This window comes from Drosophila rhopaloa, unplaced genomic scaffold (assembly GCF_018152115.1).
Source record: "Drosophila rhopaloa isolate 14029-0021.01 unplaced genomic scaffold, ASM1815211v1 contig_167, whole genome shotgun sequence".
NCBI lineage: Eukaryota > Metazoa > Arthropoda > Insecta > Diptera > Drosophilidae > Drosophila > Drosophila rhopaloa.
The window spans coordinates 316,168-329,209 of NW_025335047.1; the positions used below are offsets into that span (position 1 = coordinate 316,168).

Consider the following 13,042-nt stretch of genomic DNA (forward strand, 5'->3'; position numbering starts at 1 on the left):
AATCAGTAGGAACTCTTGAAAATGCATGGCTTAATTTCGGGTAATTTTCCTTTGTGCGCATTTGCCGGAAGCAGCAGCAGCGTCAGCTGCTGTCCGAATTCGTTTCGTTTCGGTGGCGTATACGTAATGGTGTGTTAATTGAATTCGTCCAAAAATTGACAGCATTTCGAGGACCACAAAATGCCGCCGTCGGCTGCAGTTGATAAAACTATTGTGCAGATTTCACGCAAATGAACCGACAAAACCAAAGCCAGTCAACTGTTTAACCAAACAAGCAAATTATTGTGCCAAACTAGGAAGTCGACATCCCTTCCGCACTCCTTTCCCACCACATTCCCCCAGTCAAGCACAGAAATGCGAGCCAACGGCCCCGGGCATGTGAAAATATTAATGGGTGTGCAGCAGCATATAGACTACTAATGTGCCGCAAGGGCTGCCAAATGGCAAACACGTCCGCTTCCAGCCTTTTCCTACGATTCAACCTATCTACACCATGAAAAACTTTCTCATTCATTTCCCATTAAAAAAGGGGTACTACATACAATTAGAGTCACGGAAAAGAAGGCAGCAATTTTGTTTTTACCTTCACAGCTTGACCACTGCTTACTCAAAATTCCAGATAGTTAGGCATTTCATATTTGATATTTTCAGTCTTTCGATATGAATTCCACCATTTTCTCGAGTGTATCCACCTACCTGGACACCAGAGCAAGTCTAAAATGGAAGCAGAGTCCGGGGCGGGAGTGCGCACTTATGCACTCATAAAATATTAACAAATTCATTCGTTACTTTGCCCGAAACTCACGCCAACAAACAAAGACGATTACCGAACATGGAGCAGCAGGAGCAGGGGCAGCAGCTGCCCAGGGTCACCCAACTCACCCCATACCCCATAGCCCATGCATACGAAAGTGTCTCGTAAGGTGGTGTGCGTTATGGCGGGGGCCGCCCACAAAATACGGCTACAATTGCACACTCAGCATACGAATTACAGCGTAAAGGCGCAAAAAACTTTTGCAAGTGAAGCCAACGGGAAATGAAGGAAAATGCGGGGGGAAAGGCGATGAGAATCAAAATGGAACGTACACCCAACCTCTCGGCCCAACTAACTGCGACAGCAATCAGAAGGCACGGGGTGGGGAGCTAGGAATAGACAAAAACACACAATGGAAAACAATAAGCTGCCCACTCCCCTCTGCTCCGTCCACTTGGTGGGCAGTTTGAGGTGTTTGGCTGCCAGGGATTCTGTAATGGAGTATTTGTTGGGTGGCAACTGGACAGGGGCGGTGGGAGTGGGCGGGATAAAGTTTGCGCAACATATTGCCAACTATGGGCAGCACACACGCAGATACAACTGAATTTATTGGGGCACTCTCAGCTGTCGACCGGGGACTTCCCCTCTTTTGTTCGCAAATAAATTTCCTGCTTGCCGTACAAATTACTACAAAATATTTTGCATAAGCGTACGCATAAAGTCATTTGCAATATAAACAAACAGACTCTTACACACTCTCCCATGTGCTGGCCGAATTCTATTGCCATTTGTATTATGGTCGATTACGCATACGCCATGTGTGCGTGTGCTACGAAATATAGGAGTCTAGTTCGGGAAACTTTTCTCCGCCTTAGGTTGACAATGCTAAGTGACTGTTTGAATGACTTGGCGCCCGGCCTTCTGGGGTCCACTATTAATTACAAGGCGGAGAAAACGCCGGGACAGTGAATGTTTTGCATAGTTTACGAGCCAGAGATAATAAAGTGTCTGGCCTGTGCGGCCGTAGATCATAGTCAAGGAATTGCTGGACATTAATCGTTCAAATCATGAAAGTTACAACTAACTTGGAGTTTATCAGGTGGGGGTAGTGAACCCATGCTTGGCTCCGATTGCGGGCTCACCTGAGCCACATTTGCCCCATCCCCTGGTCCTCCCGCTTCCGGAGTATTATTTTGTGAGTGGGGTTGGTCCCAAGTGTATGCTGCTTAAAAGTCTTAGACCCAGAACTTCATGCATAAAACAAGGGCGGAATCTTAAAGCCTCATCGGCGAGTCATTTCACTTACTTTTTGGGTTCCCCATTTCCGAAACCTTGCTGGTTGTCTTTGTTAGTTAATAATAATTTGTTGTCGCCGCTGATGTTGGTCAGCAGCCAAGTCTTAGCTTCGTAATTAAAAGTTTAAGATTTTGAGACGGGGCCAAGTAGCAGCTGCAGCCCTTCAGGCAAAGTTTGGGCTCGTCCCTGCCCTTTTTCCGAAAGTGTCTCGCCTGCACATTAATCTTTATTACAAGTGTTTGTCATACTCAACGACGAGTAAAGAAAAAAGGATGTTTAGGCCATATGAGCAGTGACGGCTTTGTCACTGCTGGCGGTTATTTTATTTTACAATTTATTATATTCCTGCGCCTTTGGTTTTTGAAAATCACTTAATCCATTAGGCAAACAATAAACGGCTGAGTAAGCATATTGCTTTACAATAAAACAGAGGAGCAGTGATAAAATGTGATGTAATTTATAAATGTAATGCACAACATGACTTTCCCTGGACAGTGGCCCTGGGCTAAGCCGTCGGGTGACTTGGCAGAAACTGAAATTAAATAAAACGTAATCGAAATGAATTGGAAATGGGAATGGAAATTGAATTGTACTTAAGAGCGGTTCTCCGTTGCACATGCATTTCGACTGAGACGCAGGTGTTATGACTGCCGAGAATATAGGAAACAGGGCATAGTCCGTTGGAATCTATAAGAGAGGGAGGCGCCAGAACAGAGCCCGAAGATGGCGAACTTTTGTTTGGTAATACTTTTACGGCTAAACAAGCATTTCAGCTTGTATAAATCACCAACGACAGACGACGTTGATAAAGTTGCAGTTACATTTCAGTATGTAAATATTTGCCTGCACTTATTGCTGACTTTGTTCGACTTCGACTGCTGGCGGATTGGATCTTTCCGTGCACTGAGAGAAAAAGATAAAGATTGGGGGAATATGTTATAGAATTATAACCATAAAGTTAGGGGAAGTAGTTAAGTAGTTAAGTAGTGATAATTAAATAGTATTATTTCGTCATATGCCTCTTAGAGTATTATTATCAATAGAAATTTGTGTTATTATGGAACGCTTTTTATCCGTGAGTCTTCGCGGGGTGCAGGGCCAAAAACCATTTTATGGCCCGTGGCTCGGCATATAAATTGCATTTCCACAGATACATTTATTGACACACAGTACCATCCACATACCCATCCCCATGCACAGACTCATCTAACAAACGAAAAACTTTTCCCACGTGCACCCATTTTAACGTGTTACTTTTTGCTCCACAGCCATGTCTCACCTTGATAAATTACGTTTATGGGGCAAGCCGATACGTGTGATGGCCAGCAAACACCAGGCCGTGCAGCTGCCCAAGGAGGGCCAGCCGGACGCCGGACTCACACGTGACTACTCGCAGAACCCGCTGCACCGCTTCAAGAAGCCGGGCAGCAAGAACTACCAGAACATCTATCCGCCGTCGGCGACACTGCATTTAAGTAACATTCCGTAAGTATTCGCCAAGGCACAAACTTTTACCAGCTCCGTATAAAGGGGCCCGGGTGGGAGCGTGGGTGTAAAAGCTGGGGGATGGCTCGATTCGGCACGACAAGGCAATTACAATTACCGCTATGAGCAGCAGGCACCCCGCGTGGCAGCCTCGTCTGCCAAATATGACGGGCACCCCGCTGGTTGGGATGGCGTCTGGCATGACGGGTGGAGGACGGTGTTATGAGGCGGGCCTATAGCCCCTCATTCAAAGGCCCCCAGGAACACCTACCAGGCGGTATCAATAAACCAGACGCTCAGCGGGCACACCCACGATCCCATGAATCGATGACACTAATTTTAAACCTAACCAATAACGCCTTCTTTCTCGTCCTTCAGCTCGTCCTGCTCTGAGGATGACATCAAAGAAGCCTTCACCTCAAACAGCTTCGAAGTCAAAGCATTCAAATTTTTCCCGTAAGTAATGGGTGCATCTATGTGATGCTAAAGCTTTGGAACGGACCTTTACTAAAATATTTCCCAATTTTGTCTTACAGGAAGGACCGCAAAATGGCGCTGCTGCAGCTGTCGTCCGTGGAGGAGGCCGTATTGGCGCTGATCAAGATGCACAACCACCAGCTGTCCGAGTCGAACCATCTGCGCGTGAGCTTCTCCAAGTCGAACATCTAGAATCCGATCCGAAGTCAGGTTTACTGAACCTGACTGGGTGCCTCCGGCGGCTACAGCTACATGCAGATGCACCAGCAGCAACACCTACAGGTCTATTGGCAGCAACAAATACAAACTATAATCCGTAGTACAAGAAGATTGCACGCAAACTTCTACTGAGAAGGCAAACGCCAGAAGCACATCCCCACCCAATCCAACAGATAAACCAGCGCCAACAATCGATGCATGAGCTATACCAATTTTATTTAGAGCAACAAACTCTAGGAACTGTTCCTGTTTTATACACCACCCTGCGGGGTGGAACAGGACAAAAAACGAGGAATCTTACTAAATTGATAAACAAAAATCAACTGAAAATAAATATAACTTAAAAATTAAAGCGGAAAGGGCATTTCAACTTAAGCCGCATGCAGACAAGAAAACAGCAAACCACAAACAAACAAACAACCCACTAAACAATCAGCAACATCGTAATGTAAGCTTAACTTTAAAACTATTATTAGTTCTTAAGAAAATTGCATTGCATAACAAAAACAAAAAAAATATATAAAGAGTAGAAAATAGCAAAGCATATTTAAAGTAATGAAAGGATGATCGTAACTTAGAGATATTTGTATTGCACTGTACTGTGTTTTGGTTTTAAAAAACGACAGAAAGTCAAGAACAAAATGAAGAGAGAAATTACGTTAAAAATGAATTAAGGCAAAGTTTTATTATGTACATGATGCTGTTATTATATTTTAAATGAATGCAACTTAACTTTAATTTTTTACAAGTATGCAACTTTAATTGAAACCATCGCATTAACGTAGCTCGTAAATATTTTCATTTGCTAGACTTAAAGAGAAAGGAAGTATTTAAAGAGATGGTCCCGAATAGCACACCGAGTCCTAAGCGCATTGAAGTGAAGAAGGCGATGTGAAGTAACGTTAACTGGAACTTAAGAAGAATGTATTAAATTTAATAAACTTAAATAAATCGAGAACTTGGACATTGCGAAGATACATCCTTGGCACGTCCGTTTGTTTAGAAATACGGGAGAATAATAATTTTAAAGGCAGTTAAATCAACGCGTACGTAAACCCTATGTGTGTTTGTATATGTAAATGTTGTTAAGCTAGCGCAAATTATACATAAAACGATCAAAAAACATATGATTAAGTATGTATTAAACTACCACAAACCATGAAACAGGAAATTAAACAAATTTTAAGCTACAAAAGTATAATCTAAAAAAGAAATCAAAACAGAAGGTAATTATATTTAATTATAGACATACTGGTAACGAAAGACATATACGTGTTTTAGCAACAAAACTGAATGATTTTTTGATAATTTTACAAGAACCCCACACAAACATGAGACACATACACGGTCACACACACAAGCAAACAAGTACAGACAAATATGAAAGTTTATATATATTTAGAAAGTGAAATTATTTATACGTTGGAGCAAAGAACAAACAAAAAGAGAAAAACCACTAAAAAACAAAACACACAAAACGGTTAAAAAATCAACTAAATGTAACTTACATGATATGGATTTAGTTCGTAAGCATGAGTAGCAGTGATCGTAATTTAAAATTAAAACAAAACACAGAGAAATCAAGCAAATCACAAAACAAAATCCACAAGAATGGGAAACAAAACAAATGAATATATTTAAACGAAAAACGTGTACGAAAAGCAACAGTAAAATATTGTAAAATGTAAAATTGATTAAAGTACTATATTTACAGTTATCACACAATCAAGCAGGCAGTACAGAAATGTAATCGAATGTGGCAAAGGAAGCACGCCCAGGTGATTGTGTTTCAATGACCTCTCGAGAAATAGTTTACAATGCCTAAATTTTCATGTAACACAGAAAGCTTACCAAACGTTTTTGAGCCAACTCTAGCGTTTCATATACATACTGCAACTAGCTATCTAACTAACCTTAACCCTAAACCTATTTATCATACTAACATATGCTTTATGTCTATGTCTACTACTTATATATACACTATATACACGTTTTGTTAGCGCATTGAACAAGGTAAAGCGATATGATATACGTCTATATCATACCCACGACTGCTAGAATTTCAAACGAGAACTCTTGACAAATCAAAATTTCATAAAAGTATTTAGCGAACTTAACTCTACAACAGAAGCAACCACAGACTATGTTAAACGAAAGCAATTGCACACCCTCACACACCAACCAACTAATCAATCGAAAAAGGATAACGACGAGGATCAGGACGGTGTCCTTGCTGTCCGTTGGTATGCAGCGTTTAAAGAGTAATCAAATATTTAGCCCAACGATAATATAGATACAATGGCGCTACTGCGTGTAAATGTTGATAGTGAACACGACACCGAGCAGCATACAAATGAATAGAACTAATACCGAATACAAAATACAAATACCTATTACGAATATACATTAAATTCAGATAACAGTAATAGTAAAGTGACGGCGAAGAGTCAGATGCAGACAATGCAGCTAGTTGACAAACAGTACACTAAAAAGTATTACTTTACCAAGTAGAGAAACAACTTACGATTATCGTAATCCCATATTGAGAACCTGCCTAAAAAAGGGGATTCGAAGAAGCATCCCATACGTTGCATTGGGCCAAGTCAAACTGTCGGACTCAGTGATTTTTTTTGGCCAAAGCGCGTGAAGAAGTAATCAAATACCAGAATTGCATAACTTAGAGATGAGGTCTTACGGGAGCCAACAGTTTTATGTTGTACATTACTAGTTGCAAGAAGAGATTTTACCAAAATTCAAAATAAAATATAACAAATCGAGGACTATTCGTGAATTCAATATACAAGAGAAACACATGATCAAATGTTGTGAGCCATGTTGCCAAGAGGCGGCATAATCGACGAAGGCTTACTTATGTGCTACTTTTACAGTTAGAAGAAAACCAGATATATATGTGTATGTACTATATTTAATTGTAGCTATAACTATACATTAATGTGTCGATGGAAACGCAGCAAATTATTAGAGAAATAGCGATTGAGTCAACATGGAATGCAGTCAGAGAGTTAAAACTAAACACGAAATACAATCAAATCCAAATAGAGATGAAAACAGAAAGTTTTGAGTTACGAAACCACTTGTGCAACATATACAACATGAACAGAAACATATCAGCATTCCTTGACACATGAGAAGTTTATTTAGACTCCCAACTATTTCTCCAGATAACCCACTAATATACCTAAGTTTTGCCTTTATTGAGACCCTTTTTGTTCAGTATAGTCCTATTACACACACAAGCACAGGGTTGTTATAGCAAAAATAAAAAATGGTGGGAAACAATCCCGACCGGAAGCGAATATTACGCATAAATTTAGTGCATCGCATGCTAGAAATTGTTAGTTCGGAAAAAGTCTAAACAAAATCGTATTTAAGAAGAAACGAACTGCAGAAGTCATAGATGGAAGCATAGGGAATTTGTTCGATGTTTTTTAAGAGACAGGCGATAAAATATAATCAAGTTGAGATACATATACTAATTTGTCCAGTTCATCAGTTTATGTGAAATGTTTTTGAAACTGAGTTGCTTAAGTTTTCGCGCTCAGCTTCAGTAAAAAGGTGGAAATCGTAAATGGTTTTCAGCGAAGCAAAGCGCAAAAAAAAACGTTTTTAAACTTATATGCGATACATTACCTTTACTTATAGTTAGCAAAATCTGTATGTGTTTTACATAATGCTTTTAAACCGACTTTTTTTCAAAGCATTTGAATTGCGTTTTTGAGACACACAGTACAGCATAAAAGTTGACAACAGGCAGAAGTTCCTACTTTTTAGTGAAAACGATTAATGTTGAAAAAAAACTAATAGTGAACTTGCAACAGTGAATTTAATACGAATACATATAAAACATTTACAATTTTAATTCGATTGTACTCATTGCCACTTTCCTTTAACGCTTGCTTTTATTAAGTGTTTGATTTCCTTGGTCTGCTTAACACTTGTGAATATCTGGTGCGATTTTATCATAGGTCAGGCATTATTGCAAAATTTAAATAGGGTCCAAGTTTTAAATATTAACAATTAAAACCTTACGATGGTATGACTAAAGTAAAGAAGGAGCCTGGCAATGGCTAGCTGAATATTTGTTTTATTGGTACCCGGTCTTCAAAAGGAATTTTCAATACCTGGCATCAGCTCCTGTGAATCGTTGCAACTGATAAAGCCTTGCAATCTGCCATGACTCTTGACTCTTAAACTCTTTACTAACCCAACTGCGAATAGGCACACGCGAAACAATCAAACATTTCTTGAATCAAACTTTAAGTATACACCAAGCAAGAACACTTTAAAACTTTTGTGCTCTCTAATTGTTCAACTTAAAGGTAATATGACAAAATAATCACATACTCTCTAATTGAAAAAAGAAAACTAAACGGCGATGTAATGCAAGATTTTTCTCACCAATTTTACTACAAATCTCTTATGTGTAATGTATATAAAAAGAAAAAAAAGCTAAACAAAAGTGTATTGATAAATTTAAATGTATTGCGATTGCGAAGACAAGCAACATAAAAACAAAACCTGCGCATCAAACGTCAAACAAAATGAATTAACATCCAACGCAGCTACGGGACTCTTAATTAATTTTTTAAAACTTAAAGGTAAATTTTCATATTGCAATTGAAATTGACGGCACAAAGGGAAATGCGAGATACAAACTGCATTAAACTTGATAAGCTGAAGATACTTAGAAGTAAAGAGTACACTGACGGCATGTGGCAGTAAATTAGCAAATCTGCAGGCTGCAGCGTTGGCATCGAAATATTCAATTGAGCGCAGCAATGAGATTGCAATGATATGAGAAGAATATTTGTTATGTTACAAGCATTAATTAATTAATTATTATAATATTAATTATTATTGAAAATATTTGAGAAATAAAAATAAAATAAAAATGATTCGAATCATTAATCAACTGTTTTTTCTTCAAGGAGTTCTTCCTTGATCTCGACTGCGAGCGACCCAATATTCTTTTTACTGTGTTGTGCTATTTCAACCATCATTTATTTTCAGCTTCTCTGCCAGGAGTATCTCACGAAAGTTATTGGATGAATCTCACAAAGCTGGAGATCCCAACTGGATGCTAATCGACCACTAAGCTAATCGACCACTACAAACACATATAACCTTAATGTTAAATTAAGCTTAAAATAAGGTCCACAAAACGCAAAAAAAAACACATACCGTCGACAAAATATTGCATACGGACCACATGCGATCCATATGGTTGATGTGGATGACAAAAACCAGAATCCACATACGATCCAAAAAATCTTCCATACAGTCCACATACGATCCACAAAAATAAAACGACAAATGAATGTGGATCGTACGTGGATCGCATGTGGATGGTACGCAAGGTTTTGTGGATCCCATTTAAGATTAGCAAAAAAAGATGAACTAACCCCTTATGAAAAATGCCAAAATCCGGAGGATCCGGAAAAATCAACTTTTATTGCAGTTTTTTGATCAAAACCTTGGGAAATAATGGTCGCACGATGGAATGCCATACCTCGTTGAATTCGTTATAAAATATCCAATAGAATGGCATTCACAGCTAAAAAATTTCATTTTGGTCCATTTTTCGCCAAAAAAGATGAACTAACCCCTTATGAAAAATGGCAAAATCCGGAGGATCCGGAAAAATCAACTTTTATTTCGGTTTTTTGATCCAAACCATGGAAAATAATGGTCGCACGATGGAATGCCATACCTCGTTGAATTCGTTATAAAATTTCCAATCGAATGGCATTCACAGCTAAAAAATTTCATTTTGGTCCATTTTTCGCCAAAAAAGATGAACTAACCCCTTATGAAAAATGGCAAAATCCGGAGGATCCGGAAAAATCAACTTTTATTTCGGTTTTTTGATCCAAACCATGGAAAATAATGGTCGCACGATGGAATGCCATACCTCGTTGAATTCGTTATAAAATTTCCAATCGATTGGCATTCACAGCTAAAAAATTTCATTTTGGTCCATTTTTCGCCAAAAAAGATGAACTAACCCCTTATGAAAAATGGCAAAATCCGGAGGATCCGGAAAAATCAACTTTTATTGCAGTTTTTTGATCAAAACCTTGGGAAATAATGGTCGCACGATGGAATGCCATACCTCGTTGAATTCGTTATAAAATTTCCAATCGATTGGCATTCACAGCTAAAAAATTTCATTTTGGTCCATTTTTCGCCAAAAAAGATGAACTAACCCCTTATGAAAAATGGCAAAATCCGGAGGATCCGGAAAAATCAACTTTTATTTCGGTTTTTTGATCCAAACCATGGAAAATAATGGTCGCACGATGGAATGCCATACCTCGTTGAATTCGTTATAAAATTTCCAATAGATTGGCATTCACAGCTAAAAAATTTCATTTTGGTCCATTTTTCGCCAAAAAAGATGAACTAACCCCTTATGAAAAATGCCTAAATCCGAAAGATCCGGAAAAATCAACTTTTATTGCAGTTTTTTGATCAAAACCTTGGGAAATAATGGTCGCACGATGGAATGCCATACCTCGTTGAATTCGTTATAAAATTTCCAATCGATTGGCATTCACAGCTAAAAAATTTCATTTTGGTCCATTTTTCGCCAAAAAAGATGAACTAACCCCTTATGAAAAATGGCAAAATCCGGAGGATCCGGAAAAATCAACTTTTATTTCGGTTTTTTGATCCAAACCATGGAAAATAATGGTCGCACGATGGAATGCCATACCTCGTTGAATTCGTTATAAAATTTCCAATAGATTGGCATTCACAGCTAAAAAATTTCATTTTGGTCCATTTTTCGCCAAAAAATGATGAACTAACCCCTTATGAAAAATGCCTAAATCCGAAAGATCCGGAAAAATCACCTTTTGTTGCTGTTTTGACATACCTGGTTGGATTCCATATAAAATTTCCAATCGATTGGCATTCACAGCTACGAAATTTAATTTTTAATTTAATTTTTCTCAAAATATCATGGTCAAATGAAATTTCCCCAATTGCCATGACAAAAATAAATGCAAATGTTTTTAAGATTTGTTTCACCATCTTAATTGAGTGTGTTCAGAAATCGTTTGTGTCTAAATCGATTTAGAAAATTATCTCAAAGTTCTTTTGTTGTCATTGCAAAACTAATACCTATCTGAAATCTTTATATAGGTTCGTGGTGCTCCCGCCATCGCCATCGTGGGATGCCTTTCGTTGGCCGTGGAAGTCAACTCGGAAGAGTTCGGGAGCAAAAAGTTGCTCCGCCAGGAGATTGAGGGCAAATTGAACTACCTGGTCTCCGCCCCACCCACAGCAGTCAACATGAAAATCGCCGCCGACGAACTGATTATCGTTATTCGTTATCGTTACTTTTTATGAAATTCCATTTCTTAAGCTAGATAAGCCAAATCGGCCACTGTGCATTGGAACGCATGGCGCCAAAGCGATTCTCCAGGGTGTGACGGAGGCTGCAACACGGGTTCCCTGGCCACCGCAGGATACGGGAAGGCGCTGGGCGTGGTACGCCAACTGGCCGAACTGGGAAAGCTGGGTGAGATTTTGGATTTCTGATCATTTTATACCTTTTTTATTCAAAATCAAGAAAACTGGAATATATACTTACTAATGATACTTGTCCTGGTCCTAGAGCACGTTTACTGCACGGAGACGCCTCCTTATAACCAGGGAGCACGCCTCACAGCCTACGAACTGGTTCACGAGAAATTCCCTGCTGCGGGCTAAAAACGTGGCTGCCGTCGTGGTGGGAGCAGATCGGGTTAGTATATGTAAATTTTCTTTTTTGGTTTTCTGGCAAAATTGTATCTGAAAGTAAGATTATTTAAAACATTGTCTAATCGGTTATCTTTTTTATCAGGTTGCCGCCAATGGTGACACGGCCAACAAGATTGGTACCTACCAGATCGCCGTAGTGGCCAAGCACCTATTGATTTGGCGATTCCCAGTGGCGATCACATCATCATCGAGGAACGGCCCGACCGCGAAATGACTCCCGCATCGCTGCGCCGGGCATCAACTGCTGGAATCCCGCCTTCGATGTCACTCCCGCCTCGCTGATCACCGGCATCATCACGGAACGCGGCGTCTTCAAGCCGGCGGAACTGAACGCAGCCATCAGCAAGCTGCTCGAGTCGTAACAGGCGCGCAGGAATTGTTGTTTACGAATGCACTCCATTCCCCCAAAAAATACGAAACCACAAAAAACAAGAGCACTAACACTGGCTCGGAATAGGCATTTTGCCAGCTGAGTTTTGTTTACAAAAACGTGTTCCCGCCTACCAAGCAGATATGGGTCGCCAAAAATTATGAACTAACCCCTTATGAAAAATGCCAAAATCCGGAGGATCCGGAAAAATCAAATTTTATTGCAGTTTTTTGATCAAAACCTTGGGAAATAATGGTCGCACGATGAAATGCCATACCTCGTTGAATTCGTTATAAAATTTCCAATAGATTGGCATTCACAGCTAAAAAATTTCATTTTGGTCGAGTTTTCGCCAAAAAAGATGAACTAACCCCTTATGAAAAATGGCAAAATCCGGAGGATCCGGAAAAATCAACTTTTATTGCAGTTTTTTGATCAAAACCTTGGGAAATAATGGTCGCACGATTGAATGCCATACCTCGTTGAATTCGTTATAAAATTTCCAATAGATTGGCATTCACAGCTAAAAAATTTCATTTTGGTCGAGTTTTCGCCAAAAAAGATGAACTAACCCCTTATGAAAAATGGCAAAATCCGGAGGATCCGGAAAAATCAACTTTTATTTCGGTTTTTTGATCAAAACCTTGGGAAAT

General features: G+C 39.3%; 1 protein-coding gene and 1 pseudogene across 5 annotated transcripts in view; both read left to right on the top strand.

The window, feature by feature from the left end:
• The window catches only part of LOC108043471 (polypyrimidine tract-binding protein 1), a 147,348-nt gene extending 143,035 nt beyond the window's left edge, over positions 1 to 4,313 (top strand). For all 5 annotated transcript variants that reach the window (XM_044458434.1, XM_044458435.1, XM_044458436.1 and 2 more), the window contains 3 exons: positions 3,319 to 3,535; positions 3,914 to 3,991; positions 4,072 to 4,313. In XM_044458434.1, the coding sequence (XP_044314369.1) occupies positions 3,319 to 3,535; positions 3,914 to 3,991; positions 4,072 to 4,204 (428 nt within the window). In that variant the 3' untranslated portion in view covers positions 4,205 to 4,313. The remainder of the gene's footprint in view (positions 1 to 3,318; positions 3,536 to 3,913; positions 3,992 to 4,071) is intronic.
• Positions 4,314 to 5,763: 1,450 nt separating this feature from the next.
• On the top strand, positions 5,764 to 12,611 carry LOC123037496 (annotated as a pseudogene).
• The last annotated feature ends 431 nt before the right edge of the window (positions 12,612 to 13,042 follow it).